Below are 23,604 nucleotides of genomic sequence, written 5' to 3' on the forward strand. Positions count from 1 at the left end.
TAAAAATTGGTCCAGATGAATCAGTTCTAATGTGTTCTAAACTGTAATGGGTCAGGATTTGCCTACATTGCAGGGCCTTTATGAAGAAGGGGCCCCGATAAGGTCCAAAAAGTTATATCCTACTCATTTTGTCCTGGGATGTGCTTTTATAAAATGTAGTCCCAGGCACTAATAGTGATGCACGAATTCACATAAATTGCGGGACAAGCCAATGGTCACCAGAAAAATGGCTAATAAAACGTATTAAGTATTTTTTATTAAGATCTAAAATGTAGACAGTTGACAGCATGAGGGTTGACAGAAAATATTATTAACACTGTATTAACACAACAGAAGTAAATGGAAACGCACGCGCGTTTGTGTGTGTGTAAGAGAGAGAGAAAATAAGAGATAGAGATATACAGTGCGCTCAAACTGGAGCAGGAGGGAGAGATTCGGTGATCCAGATGAAAGCAGAGATTATTTATTTCTATGGGGGAGCGAGAGAGAGAGAGGGAGGGAGAGACAGACAGCAGCAGTGCACGCCGATAGTCTTGTCAGAACTGCGCCGAGCCAATGCGTCGCTCACAAACGAGCCATTAAAGCTCGCAGTCTTCAAAGTTTGGATTTCCTCATCCATCCCGTGCGTACTCTGTGCCATTCCGAGCAGGTAAAACAACTTTTGATGTTTTGGCATATTGTCTTAAATTGGTCTTTTATGTATTTCCTTTCAAGTATTTCCTTCCTATCATATATCGGCATCGCAAAACAGGCGGAACATCTGTTGAAACAAACTAAGAGATAACGAATTCTTCCGTTTCGACCGTGTTCAAGTTTATAGACTGCGACGAGTTTGTGAGTGCAGCATTCCTGAAGATGTCACACCAAACCCAAACCTGTCGATGAGCACGCAGGTGCGTGAGGTAAAGATGCGGTTTCTATGCGCTCCATTGCCTCCAGTGTTGCTTGTTTTAATTATTCCTGGAGTAATTGGTGTCCTGACCGCATTTACGCCGAAAAGTTGTTTAACGCGTGATTTTTAAGCTATTATGTAAAAAAGAAAAGAAAAAGAAATGAGAGTGGGAGCGTGAGAGAAACAGTTGAGAGATGGGATTAGCGACGCACTGTAGCATCGTTTCGCCTGAGATTTGTGAAACTGTTTTTTGAGAGCAGCTGCTCTGAGTAATGTCGAGAAATGTAGGAATACATAGGCATGAGTTCACAGCGAGTCTGGGTTGAAATAACATATTAATTATTAATAACTGACATATTGTGACATAACGTTCCCCAAAGAGCTTATTAATTTTTTTTCATACTGAGTCATGATGTGCTTATGCATATGTAGACTATTTATTTGTGGTTGGGCACTTATGCAGTCGTCACATTTTTTCCTATTGTCATGTTGTCCTTGCCATTACTGAGATATTCAGCCATTTATTGTACAAGTAGGCTTAACTCGAGAGTGGTTTAGCGCTGAGAGAAATTCAGGGTCAGTAAAGTCTGTGAGTGTGTATACAGCTTTATTATGGCTACTTGTGAAAACCAAATGTCCTTACAAATATAATGAAATTACATGTTTAGCAAGTCAAAACCCAAGGACATTTGGTCTTGGTTTGCCTAATATCTAACAGCGTGAACAGGTTTTAGAGTAGTGTAGTTATAAAAAAAAAACATTTATGTGAAGTTTTCACTCATGCAGATTAAAAAGTATAGCCTACTATTTATGCATAATAAAATAACCGCATGCTGACATATTCGTGGCATGTTTGAATTTCCGTTGGAGTTGCACCTATTAACTGTTTTGAAAAAGTCAGTAATATTTGGGTTCGTAATATTAAAATGTATGTCTGTCAAAGCACTAAATTTTTAGAGTCCCACACATTTAGTTCTCTGTCATTACTGTTCATTGTTGTTTTCAGTCTATCATAATAGCCAGGGGTCTTCAACCTTTTTCATGCAAAGGACTTTGTTATGGTGCTTACATTGCAAATCCATTAACATCCTCATTATTGATGCAAAGAGTCTTGCATGGTTTTAAGTTGACTTTTAATTGTAATGTAGAAGGGAAAATTAAAGTTACACACTGTTTTCTTTGATTCTGAGCACACTTGAACCAGTCCCATTTGGCATAATTTAAAAGATTTAAAATCTGTTACTTCATTTTTTTTTTTTTTTTTTTGCTTAATGCATAATTTCTTTTTTCATGGTCTTAAAATTAATAACACTGTTAATATGCTTTCTGGCACATCGAATTGCAATAATTTGTACTATCAATTGCCAGAGAAACCAGAAGAAATCCAATCTTTTTGTAGACAGAAAATATCTGACAAATTAGATCTGAGATCTTCATTATAATATAATTTCAGCGTAACTTCTTAAATTAAAACATGAAAATGGAGTATTTTCTGTGTAAAGGTATATAGAGATTCTGTCTATGTGGTGGCAGTTCTAGCATACAGTAATGCCATGCTTGCGGATGCAAAGATCAGTGTGGAACCTTCTAGAGCGTTCAGCTGGAGGTTGTAGCTACTGAAACGGAGACCATTTTACCCCATTCCACACTTAAACTGTCTTTTCAGCCAGAGAGGTGTTTGTGAAAGTGACAGATGCAACCACAGGTGAGCTGTGAACTTGACTGAAATCTTGCACATCTTTTTAACACATAGCAGCATGATGCAGGATTTCCCAGCTAACACTCATTTACAGGATTTCACAAATGCTAAACTCTAGAGCAGATCTGTTATAAATGGTTAATGACCGTGACGGATTCAAAATCAGAATGTGCCAAAAACCGGCAGTTGAACTAATGGGCAAATGGGCCACAGTGGATTAGCAGGAAAAAAAAAATAAAAAAAACTTGGTAGCATGAATGTGAGATTAGCTTGATTTCAGTGGAATTGGACTTAGAATAAAAGAGATTCTCGTCAAATTCAAATACAGTCATTGGTGGTCTAGAATATGCAGGTCCGATTAAAAATAATAATAATAATAAGAAGAAGAAGAAGAAGAATCTTTTGCTTGCAAAATAAATCAATTGTTTGTCGAGGATTGAAGTAATCAGGATCAGCTATGGGGTTGAATTACTGCCAGGATGTTTTCTGACCTTCTCTTATGTCTATAACATTTCTTAAATTATATTAGTGATATTTTTGCCATTAATTGAATAGGACCGTTAAAGAGAGACAGGAAACAGTCGGCTACAAGAGGAGAATGAGACTCGGAAAGGAACATGAGCCAGGACTTTAACTTGGGTCACCCAAAATGCTGTTGTACCATATGTCTGAGTGGTGACCACAAAAATATGGCTGACTACACAGAAAAATATCCTGTTAAAATTACAGAAAAAAAAAACAACAGCAGCTGTGCTTGGCAGAAGTTTACCATAGTGGAGAAAAAAAATCATCAAAAAAACAATGTTTCTGTTACTACTGTGTGGCATATTGGTGCCTGCATATTGTACAACTTAAAACCGAGTATTCAATTATATGATATAATGTTACCAAGTCTGTTTGAACTCAAAATCTGACTTTTAGATAAAAATATATTGATAACAACAATAATAATACATGTAGTAAAACAGAAAGCCATGTGTCATGTTTTTCACACTGAATTATATGTTAATTAATAGTTTTTACTTGTAAAAACTATACACTTTACAGTATTTTCATGTAAAATAATGCAATGTAATTACATATAATGCAAGGTTATTTTTACTTTGTTTAAATTTTTTTTTTTTTTTTTCAATATATCATTTTTACACTTTATTTCTGCAAAAAGTACAAAATGTATTGCAGTGTACCTATAACTTAAAGTTGTAATGAAACGGAAGTAGTGACTCATTTTTTTTTTTCTGTATTGTGATACAAATTAAACTGATAATTTTAAAGGGAAAAGGGTAGAGCCTTGGTTCAATGCATTCGTTTTTGATTGGATGTTGCACTGAAAAGTGGAGGTAGATGAGCATAAACTTAGTGTAAAATGAATGGAGAAGTCCTGGATACATCACTGGAGAGAAGTTTTCACTGGAATATCCAGTTACAACATTTTGATGAAAAATGACTTTAAAAAAAGTCAGAACTTAAAAAAATAGATATATATTCACAGATTGGCACCGATAGCTTAGTGGGCAGCGTGCCGACAGTTCAAATCCCAGCTTTTGGACCTTTCCTGATCTCACCCCCCTCTCTCTCTTACTTCTTGTCTCTTTACTGTCCTATCATAATGAATGCAAAAATCATTTTTTTTACAGATTAATTGCACAGAATAAGACGTACAACATTCATAAAAAAAAAAATGCATGCCAGGACTATATATATATATATATATATATATATATATATATATATATATATATATACACTGAAAAATGGTCAGTAGAGTTTACTAAAAAGCCTAAAACACTCAAATGTATGAAAGATGTAAAAGCAACCCCATTTTAGTAAGATGTTCCTCATCCATCTCACGAAGGATGCATATTCTCCCATCCAGGGGGGTTCAATCTGTCCATCCGGTAGACTCCCACAAAGGTGGCAATGAAATCAAGTCAAGACAAGTACCCGGACAACATTAAATCCCCAGCTGAGGTTTCCAAGACGCCCGTGAACGTCACTCACACTTTTTACAGCGACTCTGAATGACGACTTTGGCTCAAAATGACATTAGACACAATCACAACAAATGTAACACCTTAGACATAATCCAAATAAGCAATGTAATGAAAGACACCCATTCACAGTTATATTGACGTAATGGTGCATTGAATTCATATAAAAGCACCCCTGAGTCCACTGATATGCCGGATGTCAGCATCATTATCTGCGTTTCTACTGGATGGAGCTCTGAATCATTTCAGCCCCCATCCTGCGTTCTATCACCTCCAGCTACTCAACAAATTACGCCACTTATGAGAGTAAGTGCTGGCATCCCTCAGCTAGACAGAGTGGAGAACCTTTGCGAGAACATATGCTAGCGAGTTCGCATTTTTCAAATGGCTTGTTATCACAGCGTGGAAACATTACATGCTACACCCTCCATAACACTAGTGGAGGGAAATCACAATCAATGAGTCACAATTAAAGCTCTATATGCAATCGGTTATTTATAAACATGCACAGTTATAAACATGCACAGCACCCATTAGCACTGTGTCTCACAACATTGTTTTCACCTCTTGGATGGTGCCAATTAAGAGGTTACTTTAATTTTGGAGACTCATTACAGCAGCTCCCCTCAAGCTCTGAGACAAATATATTCAGTGCAAAATAATGCATACACATAACCCACCATATGAGCATTATATGAAGCTTTTCTGTTCAGTTTCCAACCAGTGCAGCATCCAATCTGACTCCTGTGGGCCACCTTGATGCTAGACTACATATAGCAAGATCTTTCAAGTTAGATTCGTACCTTTTGCCCACACACTACACACCTCCCACAGATGCGTTTTGTAAAGTCATTGTACTATGGACGGGTGTATTTCAGTACTCCAGGCGTCTAAGTCTCTTGTCCAACATTCGGCTTATAAGCTCAGATGTGCTGTTTGCAGTTTTAAACAAATAAAGTAAACACTTGCTAATCATATCAGCCTACAACAAAAGAGCTATTCTCCTTGATGGATTTGTAATCTCCGTAAACACCCTCGAAGAAAGATAAATGAAATAGGAATCATAAAAGGATTGTGAAACATATTCTCGTAGGTTTTATAGCTCATATGTAATCAGCTTTACAATATCTATAAATTAAGATTTTATTATGTGGAGACAGTGTGCTTTAAAATTAAATGTAGACAAACACACAGCATTGATATCATTAGTATTTTTTAGGTATTCAAATGTAATGTTTACATGTGCATAAAAATATACACACACACACACTCTATGTGTAGCAAATTAAATTAAGTATTGAACATGTCACCATTTTTCTCAGTAAATATATTTGTAAAGGTGCTGTTGACATGGAATTTTCACCAGATGTCGGTAACAATCCAAGTAATCCATAAAAACAAGGAAAACAAAACAAATAAGTTCAGAAATTAAGCTCTGTGTAATAAAATGGAAAGACCCAGGGGAAAGGTATTGAACACACATACTGAATTGTATTTATTACTTTGCACAAAAGCCTTTGTTGTTAGTGACAGTTTCAAGACGTCTCCTGTATGGAGAGATGCATGCATTGCTCAGGTGTGATCTTGGCCCATTCTGACACACAAGCAGTCTTGAAATCTTCTATGAACTCTAATCTTTAGTTCTTTCTATAGATGTTCTGTTGGAATCAAGTCAGGTGATTGGCTGGGCCGTTCTAGCTTTACTTTCTTTCTCTGAAACCAACTGAGAGTTTCCTTGGCTGTGTTTGGGATCATTGTCTCGCTGGAATGTCCACCCTTGTTTCATTTTTATCATCTTGGTAGGTGGCAGCAGATATTTAAGAATGTTTCGGCACATTTTCCATTCATCCTTCCTTCAATTATATGAATTTTGCTAGTGCTACACCATGAAGTTTTGGGGTGATGTGTAGTGCCATTTGACCTCCAGATATGGTGTGTATTATGGCATCCAAAGAGTACAAATTTGGTCTCATCTGACCAGACTAATTTCTCCCAGTATTTCACAGGCTTGTCTAAATGTTGTGCAGCAAACTTTAAACAAGCTTTTTCATTCAGCAATACGCACGCCGAGAGAGCTCAACACGCTGCAACTTAAGAAAACACATGCAAACTGAAAAAACACCAGCAAATGAAGAAAACATCTGCATTAGTTTGACAACAGAAGTGATTCAAATCATCACAACACATGCATATAACGAAACGTGTGAGGAGATCCTTATGTTACCAGTGCCATCAGTATGTTTCGCAACAATAAGGTTGTGAAGGTCTTGAGAGAGCTCTTTGCTTTTACCCATCATGATTTGTTTCTTGTGTGGCACGTTGGTAATGAGACTCTTATTTATAGGCCATCATTTGGGACTAAACCAAATAATAATAATTTCTACTGACAAGGGGCAGGAATGCTTTCTAATTACTGATAGATTTCTGCTGGTGTCTTGGCTTTCCATGCCTTTTTGCTGGAGAAAATTCAACAGCATCTTTAGAAATATATTTAATGAGAAAAATTGTGACGTTTTCAATACTTATTTTACCCGCTGTGTATATAACGTATATATATACACACACACACACAGTATATACAGTATATATATATATATATATATATATATATATACATATATATATACACACACACACACACACACACACCCACACAAAGCAAAATATGGATGTGGATGTATTGACAGCAACTAAAAAACTTCTGTCAGAGAAGCAATTGCATTCTCATTCATGCTGTTTTTGTTTCGTGCAGATGTTTTATGTAGTGCACTTTCACAAAAATAAAGTCAGAGCATTCGGTTTTTCTTCAAATCTCGAAATAATACAATCTAATTAAAAATAAAAACTGTTCTTTCTGCATGTATGCAGTATCTTTGTTTGGATTAAAATACAGTGGTTGCCTCTAATTGTAAATGGAAACCTTGGATTGAAATGGAAATTTTGTCCAAGCAATAATAAAAGCACACCTTTTAATTTATAATTTATCTTAAATCTTTATCTTAAATCAAATAATAAATGAATCATCTTGAAGACGGATGGTACGTGTATTCCTGTAGTTCAAATAGTAGAGCATGATGAGCAAGACCAAGGTCACAAGTTTGAATCCCAGGAAATGCATTAACTGATGAACTTGATGTACTTGAAAGCACTATAAAAAAATAAAAAATAAAAACCTGTCTGCCAAATGTTTGTTTGTCTATATGAAAAAACGAGAGAGAGTATCAAATGGGTCACAACACGTAAGATCTGCATGTCTTGAATTTGTTGGAATATGTTAATTATTGCTTTTAAGTGCCTCATTACCTCAGCACATGCCCTCATTTATGCCAGCTGAGATTTATTCCTCAGCCGTTTGTGAACCCACTTCGAATGGGGGTCATAAATAGTTAAGTTGAGCTTATAGCACAGCTGAGATGCCATACATCTGCAGCCATGCTGAACACCAATCATTTTCACCCCCTGCAGCACTCTTCACTAACATATTAAACAACTATGATTCTTTTACAATAGAGGCTACAGAGGATGAGTCGCTCCCCTTAAAACTATCAAAGCCCAGCCTTAGAAGTGTCATGACAGCCTCTTTAGCAGAAACTAACACTGGACAGAGTGTCAATAATAAATAGTGTAATAGAGATACACGGACAACTAAGACATAACTAGGGTCATGTGAGTCTTAATGCACTCGTTCATACTCACACATTCTCTTTCTCTCCCTCAAATTACTTTCAATCATCTACATTATATAATTTCAAGCAGAGGCGCTCTCCACCAACTCCACCTCGCTTAGGCACCTTTTCAGCATAATTTTGTTTCCGATTGCATGTGAAAATAGACAGAACAGCTTCCACTTAAGCATTTGTGATAAAACAAAGCAAAGAGGCTTTGTGAGCGAGATATGCAAGTTGAGGCTTTCCGCATCACAATGAAAGCTGGAGCTTTTGTGTGCGCTTTTGTGATGGGCATGCTTTCGATTACATTCAAAGTGAGGTAAATATATGCAGGACATGGGAGCAAACATAAATCAGTGATGAGGACTCCTCGTTTTGTCCGCCATTACTCCCAACTTGAGGATAAAGAGAGATGGAAAAAGAGAATGGAGAATGAGACGAGGAACAAAAATGAGATGAAGCCTTTGCCATTGAAAGCTTGAGCCTCATTATGACAGCGGTGCTATACATATTTTTGTCATTTTAATGCTGTCCCACACTGAGCCACTGATCGTCCTCTTTCTGTTTATTTATCTAGGGAGAAGGAAATAAAAAAATGCTGTAAATTAAATTAATGCTGTTGATGTCGTAATATAAATGTCTTATAATCTAATTTTATTTACAGTAAAGATCTATATAGTAAACTAATAAATCTCTGATGGAGCCTTTATTTTAAAAGAAAATGTTGTAAACCGTAATCTTTTAAATGATTAAATACTAAATACTAAATACTAAATTTAACCCAAAGTTTCTGCATCTCTTTTGGCACCAAATTTACCTTAAAAACATAACTAACCACATTAGAAATTAGACACAAAATATTAATTTAAAATCTTGAAATCAATCTTTAAATAAATGATATACAGTATAAGCTAGAAAATCTAAGTACATTAAGAATTTTTTCTTTGGCTGCTAGCTGAAATAAAGTTAAATATATATATATATATATATATATATATATTTTTTTTTTTGCAGATTTAGTTTATTTATTGTAGTTTTATTTAACTGTTATCCCTGCAATGGATTAAATTGTTGTTGAATAATTAAAGATAGGTCTGTTATTGCCACATGGAATCGCTAAATCGCTAGGAAATTTGGTCTTTTTTCAATTTACCGTCAGAAGAATATTTTGTTGTGCTACTGCATAATTTAACTTAAAAAAAAATCTGGTAAAAATAATTTGTAAAGTCACAATTAATTCAAGGTTATATCTAATAGGTTTCTCACCATTCACCCTGTCTATCATTGGCTGACAGACAGATAGCCCGCCCTACCACACACATTATTGGTTGAGCCAGCGTTTCTGTGTTGGGCTGTTTTCAAAGCGCCACAGGATCACAGTGTTTGTGAAAAAGAATCAACTGCATTTTTGCATATTGCTTTTCTGAATATTAAGCTGGGATATAAGTTATTTTAATGTCAACACAATTATGCACTTTACCTTTAAGTTTTGTTAACGTAGTGTTGATAATTAAGGCAGTTTCCTTATATAGTGCATAATGATTTTCTTCCAGCTTTAAAAAAAGAAAAGAAAAAAGTGATGCTTTAATATAGCTGTGTATAGTCAATGTATTGTTTTAACATTTTTCACAATCTGACTCATTTGTTCTGTCCTCCTACAGACATTCTTCCTATTCTGCCCTTCGGCCTCTTGTCTCCTTGTTTTTGATCATTGTGTTTTTCCTCCTTCTCCTGTCCTCCTTTCTGCTGTCTTTCCCAAGCAACTTCGTTCTTCAAAAACATTTACCCATCCGTGATAGCAAATCAACAGCTGTAGCATCATACACACACGCACAGACACACATACTGTACTACGCTCGGTTGTTAATGTATTCAGTTTAAAACTCATTCACCCCTCAACACACTTCTACATGCTATCCCTCTCTTAATGTGCTTTAAATAACCGAACCATCACCCCTAGGTCCTATATTTGGCTGCTTTGTAACCAATGTGCCTTAGGTTAGAGTACAGGAGATGATGCTAACTGCTAATCTGTTAGCACTGTGAGTGTTTGTGTGTTGATATGACGGCCAGCTTTGACGCCATCACAGTTTACAGTGAGAGGATGCAGCCAAACTCTCCAGATGGGCACTTTTCGTTGAATTTGGCCCGTGCTGATTCACTTTCCTCTTTGGTCGCCACTTCAGACTTCCAGTCAATGTGTTTCTTCACTGTGCTAATTTGCATATGAGCTACAGAATTACTGTTGAGGCAAGCATTTCATAATATAGCTATCTTTTAACAGGACAAACATCAGAATCTGAATACCACAAGTTAATGAGTTGTTAAGTAGCCTTTGCGATAGTGTGGGAAATTGTTCAGCCCTATGGTTAATTTCAGTCTGTGGGCACAAAGAGGATAAATGACGCTGAGAGTTTTCGGAACATGGCCACCATTATCTTCATTTTAATCATTAGCTCTCGCTTCACCAGGGAACGGATTTCACTGCTTAATATTTTACACTTGCCTTTCTGTTCTCTCTCCCCCCTTTCGTTTTCCCGCTCTGGTGCTTTCGTGCAGCTTCCCTGGTCTTTGATCTCTGAAGCTGATGCCTTTAGCAGAGGACTTGTCCCTTCATTACACATGTCACTTCTCTAAAAACATTTATCTGTAAAACAGAGTTTGGATTTGAAGTGCTGAAGTTGACAGCTTTCTATATTTAATGTTAATTTTTGTTAATATATTGATGAATTTTAATCATACATATTTAAAAATCACAATTTTTTTTTAACAATCATAAGGTTTGCCCTTTGAGTGGCAGACAGTCTGGATAAATCTGAAGGACTCTGATGCATGAACTGAGTTTGGCAGCCTGTTGATTTCTGTTCACTTAGTTTTATGTTAAAGGCAGCAAAAAAAAAGTTTTGGTTGTTAAATATCCAGCATTGTTAAATACACAGCAAAGTCAGTCTGGTGTCCATATAATAAGGATGTAACGATGCACCCCGAGCTGGATGAAAATCGATACAGATGTGACTTTCCAAACGATTGAGATGTGAATGAATCGCGATGCAGTTGAGGGTGGAAGTTTATTTGAATTTAGTTTATTTGGTATTTTCCTGTTAGAGTTATATTATTAAGTGCAGCTCTGCTTTGTTTACAGCGTAAACCTGAAAAAAAAGAAGACACTATATTGTTGCTTTTCCATAAACACTGCCTGGTGAGCGTGAATTTGCATTCTCATTCAGCCCGTCTGCTGTTTTTGTTTTGTTCAGATATGTTTTAGGTAGTACAGATTCTCAAAACTAAAGTCGGGACATTACGGGGTTTTTTTTTTTTTGCTTCAAATTTCACAGTTATGCAGTCTAATTTAGATGAAAAACTGTTCATGTTGAATGTATGCAGCATCTTTGTTTGGATTGGGATTAAAATACAGTGGTTGCCTCTCATTTTAAATGGAAAGCACACATGCAAAAGCTCAGTTTGTTTATGTTTTTATTTGATTTGGGATTTATAATAAAATTTCATTTTAGTTCTGTTATTTGACACATTTCAATTTCACAAAGAACTGTGCAGCATTTCGCCCAAGTAATAAAAGGACAGCTTTTCATTTCTAATTTGTCTTAAATCTCATTATCTTTATATATATTGTCAAATCAGTATTGTGAATTGTATTGCATCAGGAGCTGAGTGAATCGTTAAATCACTACAGTATATAACACAAAATTAGTTGTAGTGGTAATAATATACAGTTTTAAATAAGAGTTAAAATTTTTGGTTGAATTAACTTGCACTCCACAGAGCAAGTTGTGTTTATTTTAAAATCAAAAAAAAAAAAAAAAACAACCAGATAAAATAAACCTGAAAAATAAAATTCAATAAGTAAAAAGCAAGTATTCTGCATAGTTTGTATCATGTAAAATATTGTAAAATTGAAACCTTAAAAGTTACTCAGAAAGTACATTGTATAATACAGCATTAGCTGAGAGATCATTTCTTTTTCAAAATTATTACAAAATAAAACATGCCAAAAATAATCAGAATTGACTATAATAAAATCAAAACCAAGACCTTGAGAATTTAAATCAAAACAGTTTCAAATCTATATCAGCACTTAGCACAAGGACACATTTATGCACACTCCCATTTATTTTTATTTTTAATATTCTGCATCGTTCCACGATACTTTTGCAGTCTTAAATTGAAGACTATATAAAGGAAGTGTTCACAGAACTTGAATAAAATAATCAAGGCAGTAGTTTGTATGCTCTTTTTCTGAGTTCTAAGAATTCTTTGCTTTAAACTCTTAAATGTGTCTATATTGTCTATATAATTTAATTTAGCAATACAACTGCTAAATCTATAATGCTTTATTTCAAAATAAAGGTTCTTTATTGACATTGATGGTTCCATGAAGTATCTTTTAAATCGATGGGTTGTTTATAGTAGAAAAAGTTTTTTTTTTATCATTAATATGTTCTTTACATCAAGAAGAAAAGTTTATTTTAAACATTTTCACTGAAAGGTTCATTGGGGAACCACAGAATTATTATTTTATGGCATCCCTACAAAAGCATGCTATTGGAACCTTTACTTTTAAAAGTGTAGTATTTCAAAATTTTCATGATTTAAAATCTGTCATAAATAACCATAAAAGAAACTGTAAGAATTTAAACCTGGCATAAAAGACAACACATTTCTAAATGTGACAACACATTGGGTAACAATATAACTGACAAATAGTCAGTACAGCCTCATCAATTATGTATGTCCCAGTGCATGCCCAAGGACACATGCATACACATATCCCTGTTATTTTAGTACATATTTCCAGTTTTCGAGCTTGGCACATTTCCAGAAGGCCAGCAAGATTTTCATTTGAAGTTTGATCCCATAGGAAGTCCCTTAATATTTCATACATCTATTCCAGCCACTAACTAATTACCCCAGTACAGTGTCAAGCCCTACAGTACAGCGCGGGAGATGAGACTGTGTTTTAAAATGACTGAAGGGAGGATGCAGAGGAGGGACACATCAGACATCACAGACATCTATACTCACTTTTGTAAACTTTAGTGCAGATATGTCAGATTTTTCTCTATGATGCTTCATCTTTTAAATATTTCACATAAGCATCTCTGCATCATTTCAGTTTGTAATAGACACTTTCAAAGTTTTATGATGTAAAAAGTAGGCTTTTAATAGAACTTCAAGGAATAAAACATTCAAGGTAATAGACTGCATTTTGTTTAAGAATCGAATTGATTTGCTTTGGCATTTTAAGTAAATATCTTGACTGAACCAAATGTAAAGTTCATAAAGATCATTCAGGAGACTGGATCATAAGAAAACAAACAAGACAACTAATTTCTAAATGTGTAGACAAACTCATCAGTAATGTAAATAAAAATGGCAAATGGTCAATACAACCATATTAATTATACTGTATATATCCCAGTGCATGCTGGAAAGAGGGTGCATGGGATGTATTACAAAGATGTTTTTTCATGTAATGGCTATTTGACCTCAGAAACAGGTAAATAAAAGCATTAATCAAACACAAATTTTTTTGTGAAATTCTTTGTGATTGGCAACTTAAAACATCATGATGAAAAGCTAGCATTTAAATCGATTACTTGTGTTCCTTCTTAGTTGTTAGAAGTAAACTAAAAAATAAACATACCATTGGTAATTCTTTCATCATTATACTTGATCTATGAATCATTTTTTGATGTACTTTTTTTTCTTCTTTTCAAAATATCATTTAAAACCACAAGCATTGCACTGATGCAGAGCTGTTTTCTCTAGGTACCATCCACTTAAATCATTTCAGGTGGTTTTTTTTCTCTCTTTCTCCTTCATCCTTCACTTTTAACCTTCTACTTTGTTCACTCCATCCCTTATCCCTGCTGTCTTCTCTGTTTCACTGGCTTGTTCCTGCTCTTTCTCTCTCTTTTTCCCTCTGATTCTCCCAGGAGCCCAACTGACCTAATTCTCCTCCGAAGACATGGCTGCACTCGCATGGGCGCGCAACGCCGTTTCTCACACTCATATCTTCCATATCCCAGATTCACCTCGCGTTATGAAAAAAAAAAACAATATTTTATTTCATCAGATGCAGTGGTTTCATGCAATGCCCTCATTAAATTACCATGAAGCCTAGTGTGGCGTAAGCAGTTAAAAATCTAAAGGTTTGTTGAGTTTACTTCCTCAGTGGACCCATTACTCTTGTTTGTCCGTTAGCTTGAAGACCCTTCTGATAGGAAGATCTGATTAATGAAGATTAAAGCAGTGGTTTTAGTTTGGTGGGCCATTTGAAAACAAAATGGGTCACAGGTCTGTACTGATTGGATAGCAAAATTAATAAGCTTATTAACATTTCCTATCGGCTTTCTTTTGTTATTGACGCCAAATCCGTGTGTCCAGCCAAACTCTTATCAAACTTTTCTTGAACCCCTTACACAAAAAATATTTACTACCCCAAGATATCAAGTTAATAATTCAATAATTATACATTTGCATATTTGTGGTTCTCTGATGCTGATTATACTTTGAAGCTGTTATCCACATTGAAGACAACATAACATAAATGAATGAATATGTACTCAGGTGGGATGCCAACAAGTGGGTGGAAAACTAGTCAAAGCACTCCATTAATATGACGAACTGCAGCCCAAAATACATGTTAGAGGCTTTTAGTGGGAGAATCATTGTGCATTATGATAGATGTCCTTGTTTGTAGTGTGGAGATGGTAACACTATCCTTATATTATGCATAACTATCTTAAATACTATAAAATGTTGGACTGTTGAAGATATATTGTCTTGACACAATGCGATTAAATTTAAAGTGATTTTCCATCAACAAACAGTAGTGCACTTTAAGTGGCTATGTATATATGTCTTAATGGCTATATAATCTTTTTGAGTCCTATATAATTTGGTGGAATGAGTTGAGTATGGGTGAGTGTAAAAGTGTATAACGTGCAGATGTCTCATTTCCATAGGAAACAAGCTTGAGGCTCATAGTACTGCAGATGCTCAGTTTACAGCTGGATTTTGAGATCATTCTAACTGTATGATGACATTATGTGTGGCATATACAGTACTTGACCTACAAACTAATTTGTGGATGTTTTAAGGTGTTTCTGTATTATCTTTTCATTTCATTTAACATTTTTGTGACTGTGACAAACAATGAATGACATAAAAAATGTAATTGGCTGTGTGCATAACAGATGCTCTCCATTTCAGTTGCCAAATTTGGCTTGTATAACAATGTTCAACACAAAGCCTTTGTCCATTGCTGATTTAAATCTGAAAATGTAATCATTCCAGGTTGTGTCCTTTATTCGTTCTTCTCTTCATGTGTTTTTTTTTCCACTTTCACATTTGAAAACAGAGGATGGGCAGGAAGAGGGGGAGCTGGGTAAATGAACAAAAGTGTAAAGGATCAAAGCTTCATGAGAATAGAGAGATAAAGTGTGGAGACCAAACGTTTAGAGTACAATCATCAATTGGGGTTTGGGGGGAAAGAATATACCACAGCTTCTGTAATGATTCATTTTACATGAAAATACTAGAGTAGAGTGGCGAAGGCATTTTTCAAACAGAATCTCGAACAGTCTGCAATGTTAGTTTAGCATCACAGCTGGTGAAAGAAAGTGCCAGAAGGATGTGTGTGTGCTTGTGTGCGTGAGAGAGTTGAAATGCATGTGAATGTCTATAGGTGAGGGTTGTGCATAATTTTACTTGTATGTGCAATTATCAATCAACCTAAACATTATGCAGCATGGGTGATTCTTAGAACCAAATCAATAATTATTAAACCAGAAATTCTTCCTTTCCTCCACTGAATTTATCAGCAGACAGCAGGGCTTCGTGACTTATATATGTATATAAGTAGGCTATAACTGATATAGGCTTATCTTTTATTTATTTTTTTCCCGTTTCATTCAAAATATTCCCAAACATGTTAACTATAACATTAAATCTTGATTCTCAAATATGCGTAAGGAGATGCATTTTGCACATTTATATATTATGTTAGTTGATAATTGTAGATGTGCAAAGTAGCCTAATCGTGTAATCTATTAACTAACTACACAAAAAATAAATATAAATAAATAAATAAAAACTGTCTTTGTACTTACATACCAGAGATGGGTGTCATGCCATAAATTATTTTTAATAAGACTGACTTTGTATTTAATAGAAACATTGCAATTTACAAATTAATGAACACTTTCATTGTATTCAGTAAAAACATTGACATTACCACTCTCATTATAATCACTGAAGCTGTTTACACTGTGAAATAAATATCACATATTATAAATATGTACAACTGCACTTTGTTGTTTCTGACTTGAGAATAATCAGAGAGCAGAATTCCTTAAAGGGATAGTTCACCCAAAAATGAAAATTTGATGTTTATCTGCTTACCCCCAGGGCATCCAATATGTAGTTGACTTTGTTTCTTCAGTAAAACACAAATTCAGATTTTTAACTCAAACCGTTGCAGTCTGTCAGTCTTATAATGGAGGTGCATGCGAATCACGGCATGTCCTCAACAAAGCCAGCGTGTGACGTGTCTTCTTCTTCTTCTTTACAGCAGATTGCAGACTTATGAGTGCATTACCGCCACATATCTCTCAAATGGACCATTGACACTCCCAGTTGAGTGTCAATGGTCCATTTGAGAGATATGTGGCAGTAATGCACTTATAAGTCTCTGATCCACCATAAAGCAAGAAGAAGACGTGTCACATGCCGGCTATGTATTTAGTACAGGTCAGACAATTCAGGCATTGCAGTGAATCAGAGGTTAAAAAAAACCTATATAAACACTGTTCAGTTTCTTACACAGACTGATAGTTTTATGTCTTTACACATCAATATATCGTCACGAGCTGCAGGGTTTAATTTGGTTTTGTGTATTTTTTTTTTTTTTTGTATGTTTTAGCCGAGAATCCCATTTACCTCCATTATAAGACTGACAGACTGCAACGGTTTGAGTTAGAAATTTTAGTTTGTGTTCAACTGTAGAAACTAAGTCACCTACATCTTGGATGCCCTGGGGGAAAGCAGATAAACATAATTTTTGGGTGAACTATCCCTTTAAGCAAACACCTACACTGAACGAATGATTTCCGCCATGACTCATCTGAATGGCTCTGATTGGTCATTGCATTCATAAGCTCAACAGAATCGTGTGTAATTTTTACAATGTGCAGCTGTAAAAATGCGTCTGTCTCTGGCTCAGCGCCAGCCAAAGTGCGATCGCTGATTTCAATTAGCAGCCGAAGCTGTGAAACTGCACGTTCTAATAATGCCAGTATAATTGTATGAAATATATAAAAAACTATTATTCTGCTGTTTTTGTCTTTTGGAAGCTGCATTCAAAATCCACTTGGCTCAAAAATTTGAGGGGGCACGTTTGAATGAGCATGACTGCTCTGGCAGACAGGCCCATTTTTTTAAAGGAATGGTTCCTCCCAAAATAATAATTTATTCACCCTTATGCCATTCAAGATGTAGATGAATTTGTTTATTCACTGAACAGATTTGGAGAAATTCAGCATTACATCACTTGCTCACCAATAGATCCTCTGCAGTCAATGGGTGCCATCAGAATGAGAGTTCAAACAGCTAATAAAAACATCACAATAATCCACAAGTTATCCACATGGCTCCAGTCCATCAATTAACATTTTGTAAAGTGAAAAGCTGCATGTTTATTAGAAACAAATACATCAAGGAATTTTCTTTCTGGCCAGCATACTTACCCCTAATCCTCAATAATATTTTCCAGTGAAAAAGTCCATCTCCTTTCATATTGTCCTCTCACATCAAAATATACTGACATATTTGTTTAGAACTTTTTTGGACTGTTTTCGCTTGTAAACTGTAGCTGATCTGCGCATATCTACAAATTCAAATGCAATATTTATATGAATTTAGTGTAATCAATTGTATAAAACAATAATCAGATTATGGTCCCTGACATACATGTATGTTCTGCATTTTTTTTTTTTAATTCCCATTTTTTAGCACTATAAGCTGGAAGTACAACCTTTCTGTTTTTATGGGTCTTCAAGCTGTTCCTTGCTGTAGGGTTGCACATGCGGCCTTGCATAACCGTAGAAACGTGTAGGTGAGGTTTATTTTTAAAGGAATGATCCGGGTTTAACAAATTCAGTTTTTTCAACAGCATTTGTGGCATAGTGTCGATTACCACAGACATTTTTTACTTGTTCTTCAGAAAATAATGGATCTAAATTATTTTCAGAGATAATTGACAGTATGTCACCAATGTTTCTGTTAGAGCTTAACTTACACTGAACCAGAAACCTTTATTTAACAAGGTGGTCGAATCAATCTGACCTTTACAGTTGGTGCGACACATTTCAGTGAGTTTTGTTTTGTGAACCTGTCGGAATGTAATGTAAGCTATGCAAAGAGGCTGTTATTGACTAAAACAACTATATTAGACCTGACACAAACCCACATCCAGTAAGTAAGCATTGTTACTCATGTCACATTTGAAATGGGCATTTACATAGATGCAAAATATGGCCCATTAAAAATGTATATTTTGGTTAAAAACAGTTTAAGCCCTGTCAACTGCAAGGCAGGCTGTCAAACATGACAGAAAATAATTTGGATTTGTTACTGCAGTTAGAAATGGTGTTATATTTAGTTTTTTTTCTAGATTTAGTTTTTGTTTTTCATTCATTTTAAAATATTTTTCAGTTTGTTACTGCAGTTAGAAATGGTGTTATAGTAATATTTTGATTTTCTTTAAGTTTCAGTAATTTTGTTCATCAGTAATTAAAAAAACAAATCTAAATGTTTCTATATGCTTTTAACTTATATTTATTTCAGTATTAGTTTTTTATATAATTTTAGTACTTCAACTTTTTATGTAAAATTTTATTATTTAACATAAAATGTTATTTAATTTAGCTGCTAAAGCCACATTTGGAATTATTTTGTTTAAATTTAAGTTTAGGTTATCATCTAGTATTTAGATTCTTTAATTTAAATTACGGAAAGAAATAATGTTTAATACTTACTTTAATACGTTTTTATAATGAATTTAACAATTCCCATATTGACAATTACTTTAAATCAATGTTCTCGCCTTACTTTAGTGAAAAATAAATACACAAAAATGTATTTGAAATACTTTATTTCATGCTAAGTGTACTACAAATACATTTACATACTGCTCTGCTGTCTATTACTGAAGCCCTGTGACTGGAAAGAACAGCTTCCAAATCCTCAGTACTCATCTTGCTGGATCTGTCTGCTGCTTTTGACACAATTAACCACCAGATCCTCCTGTCCACCCTCATGAAGATGGGTGTCTCAGTCTTACTTCTCTGGTAGGTCCTTCAGTGTCTCTTGAAAGGGGTGAGGTTTCTAAGTCTCAACTTCTTGCTACTGGGGTTCCTCAAGGCTCAGTGTTAGGACCACCTCTCTTTTCCATCTACATGTCATCTTTAGGATCTTTCATTCAGAAGGATTGGTTTTCCTATCATTGCTATGCTAATGACACTCAACTCTACTTCTCATTCTAACCAGATGGTCCGATGGTAGCTGCTCGCATTGCAGCCTGTCTGAGAGACATTTCTGGCTGGATAAAGGATTAACACCTTCAACTCAACCTTGCTAAGACAGAACTGCTCGTGGTCTTAGCCAACCCAGCACTTCATCACAACCTCTCTATACCGCTTGGTTGGTCATCATAACTCCTTCCAGGACAGCCAGGAACCTTGGAGTTGTTATGAATGATCAGTTAAACTTTACAGACCATATTGCTAAAACAGCCCAGTCCTGCAGGTATGCCTTATACAAAACCCTTCCTAACATAGCAGACCGACAACTCCTTGTCCAAGCTCTTGTTCTCTTCAGACTGCTCTCATGGAGGGCCGTCCTGCATGTACTATCAAGCCTCTGCAACTGATCCAGAATGCAGAAGCCAGAGTCTTTTTCAAGGAGCCAAAGAAAGCTCACGTCACACCTCTCTTCATCAGCTTGCATTAGCTACCAATAGCCACTCGCATCAAATTCAAGGTACTGATGCTTGTCTACAAGACAACCACTGGCGCTTCACAAATATACTTAAAACTTGCTTGAAACTTATACTTAAAAATTCAGACCTAAGTGCCCTCCAGAAGCTGAACAACACCATGTGGTGCTGTCCCAAAGAGGCACAAAATCACTCTCACAGACCTTTCCCTGGACTGTCCCAAGCTGGTGGAACAACCTACTTATCTCAATCCAAGCAGCTGAATCTTAAGCCATTTTCAAAAACGAGAATTTTCAAATTCTATTCTATTCTATTCTATTCTATTCTATTCTATTCTATTCTATTCTTATTTATAAAAATAAATAAAAAACTTGCCGTTTTCATTAATAGTGACATTAAAACACATTTTAGGTTTAATATTAAGAAATGTGCATTGTGCACAAGCATTATTCCAAATAAGATTTAGTTATACATTTTTTATATTAGTAAGTCCCAAGCAGTAATCAAGTTGATAGATTTGAACTATATTTAGCATGAAATAAATGTAACCCTATTACTGTTTTACTAGGGTACCCTGACTTAATATATTAAGTTTGCAATATTGATTTCCTTACAGTTTTGAACAATTCTGTTGGATTTGGTGGGGACCTTCAAGTTTACATAATTTGTCCCTGCTTCATATTTGCAAGTAATGAAAAAAGATCCAGGCTATTATAGTGGCAGATAAATTGTTTGATGAGATGACATATTTTTCAGAAAAATGCCTTGTCAGACAATCTTTTTACTGTCAGTGGGAGGAAGGAAGGGCAGATTCGCATGAACTAATAAAATGCCGAACACAACTGCCATAAAAAACAACTTCACAAATATCTTGTTTATGATGATTTATGTTTAAGCCACAGATGGCGATAGAGAGGCCAAAGTTCCTCTGTCATTGTCATTAACATTTAGTCAGGTGCTATGTGATAGTTACTGTAAAAAAAAATTCTTGGACAAAAATGAAATTCAATTCAATTCAAGTTTATTTGTATAATGCTTTTTACGATACAAATCAACTTTACAGAAAATTAAGTTTCTACAATATGGGCAATGTCAAGATACCACTGTTTTTGGTGTAGGAAAGAATAATAATTAAAAATGTATTATCTGACCCCATTATTACACTCATCATGCAGCTGAATATTTGGATATAGTGACTGTGGGTGGCTTTAATTTCTGGGTCGCACAAATCCCCCTCTTACTAACATAATCATTAGACTTTCAAACCATCAGTGACCACGTGTCTGTCTGTGCCTGAACGTGTGTATGTGTGTGTAGGGGCGTGTTATGTATATGTTCACTTGAGTAAGCACATCTCAGACCAAAACACTGAGCAACCCAAAGGTCTGTACATAATGCTGAATTAAAGTCACAGTTAGTTGGTAAGCAAGTGTATCTTTTTCTCATTACTGCATTTAAGCGTGAGTTGCCATGCTGCCTTTCAGCGGTAATCCACTCAATGCTAATGCATAATTCATAAACAATAGCAACCGAACGCACATTTATCCTCCCAACTCCCTATCACAACCTGTTTTGTTCATTTTTCTCAATCCATCTAATGGAAATCTGCCAATCCATCATCAAACAAGAATAATGCATAATGTTTTATTCGTCTGCAATCCTTCCTGTGTTTATATCTCAGTTTTGGACTATAGCTGTTAGTCACTTGTCAAATAGATTTTTGCTTCAGTCAATCGGCGCTTTTATCCGCAGGTGTCTATTGACCAAAGGTTACAAACACCAACTCCTGTTTTAGCTCCACTGTCTCCCACTGGGAGATATAAAGTATCTATAGCTGAAGAACAGCCTGTAGAGAGACAGAGAAAGGTAATGATGTGGATGTCTTGTATGTGGCCCCGGCTGTGCGAGACCCCAGGGATCTCATTTAGATTCTGCTAGGACACAGGCATCCGTGTTAAAAAAGCAACAGAATTGCTAAAAGAAGGGTCTCATGAAGAGCCCTTTTACCGCTGCTGCCAGCATGCTTTAAAAACTCGTTATATAGCAAACCGGAGCAATAGTCGCATCTCCTGCTGTACTGGATCGGCAATAAGCCCGTCTTCTAGCGCTAAATGTCTTTGGTTATATTTGATTTTCGCTAATGGGTTTAATGTAACTTAAAAAAAAAATTTAATCACAAAGAAGTGGGACCTGTTTGCAGTTCTGGGTTTCTGCATGGTACGAGCATCATTTCATAGAAATCCATTTACAAGGCTTCATTTGCATTTGTTTTGGAGCTTGGTTTTATAATATGTCCATAATTCTGACCAAAAATAAATAAATACACCAGGCGTTCCTCCTGCAGACTGAGTAAATTTTTAATTTACATTGGCGCACTGAGCTAAGTTTGCTTATTAAAAAGGCGGGTGCAAATCTTTTTTTGCTCTGTTGTTGCTTGCAGACAGTTCAGTGATGAGGGAACTATGAACTATGTGGAGATCGCTGATTATAATTGGGCAAAGCGTTCGCTCATGCAGCGAGCAGGCAAACGGCTTAAAAAAGTAATGCAACATTTGCATTAGCTTCTCAGAGGCATAAGCGACTACAGAGAGCAGCAGGAGTCCCTCATTATGTTGTGGCAAAACCGCAATGAAATCAATTTGTGTCATCACAGGTAAAGATTCCACTTAATATTAAAGACAATAGGAGCTGAGTGAAGACTCAGACAGGAAGACGAATGAAAGCTTTGATGGTTTCTGTCTTTCTGATGAACAAAATCTGTCCTCCCACAGTCGTGTTGTACCTACGGTCTTTTAACACAATGAGTTCCTCTCCTCTGCCTACACAAGTCTCAAAATACCATTATGGATACTTTAACATTTCTCATGAATCACTGAACTGATTTTTACAGTACATTTGGAGTTTTCTTTTTAGATTTCTTTCCCTTCCCACATGAGTATGACAAACATGTCAGTGGCATGTGGTAGAGTTTTTTTTTTTTCTAGTTCCATGATGCAGTTTTTCACTTAAAAGACATAATTTTTGTAGGACAATATTTGTATATATTTATATTAATTATTAAAATAAAAATGTATTTAAATAGTGTATTCACTATGGTTTGAATAGTCAAACATGGTTATAAAAATTCCAAGGTTATGTATTTGATTCCCAAGAATGAATGTAATAGTAGAATGTATATCTTAAATACAATTCTAATTAATTATTAAAAAAATAAAAATAAAAACCAAAGTATCAAAACCAAATGAAAAATATAAATTATGTCCCCATTTCGTTGTAAATCTGTATGACTGTTCTGCTGTGTAAAACATTGTAGAAAAATATCTGTTTGGTATATTCAC

The 23,604-nt window shown here is 35.4% G+C and overlaps 1 protein-coding gene across 2 annotated transcripts in view; it reads left to right on the forward strand.

The window, feature by feature from the left end:
* Positions 1 to 414: 414 nt before the first annotated feature.
* LOC128012159 (caM kinase-like vesicle-associated protein) overlaps positions 415 to 23,604 on the forward strand; it is a 38,574-nt gene continuing 15,384 nt past the window's right edge. The window contains exon 1 of one of the 2 annotated variants that reach the window (XM_052595211.1): positions 415 to 649. In XM_052595211.1, coding sequence (XP_052451171.1) covers positions 447 to 649 — 203 coding nt within the window. In that variant the 5' untranslated portion in view covers positions 415 to 446. The remainder of the gene's footprint in view (positions 650 to 23,604) is intronic. The other variant, XM_052595213.1, reaches the window with a different exon arrangement.

The sequence above is a fragment of the Carassius gibelio genome, chromosome B23, assembly GCF_023724105.1.
Source record: "Carassius gibelio isolate Cgi1373 ecotype wild population from Czech Republic chromosome B23, carGib1.2-hapl.c, whole genome shotgun sequence".
Classification (NCBI taxonomy): Eukaryota; Metazoa; Chordata; class Actinopteri; order Cypriniformes; family Cyprinidae; genus Carassius; species Carassius gibelio.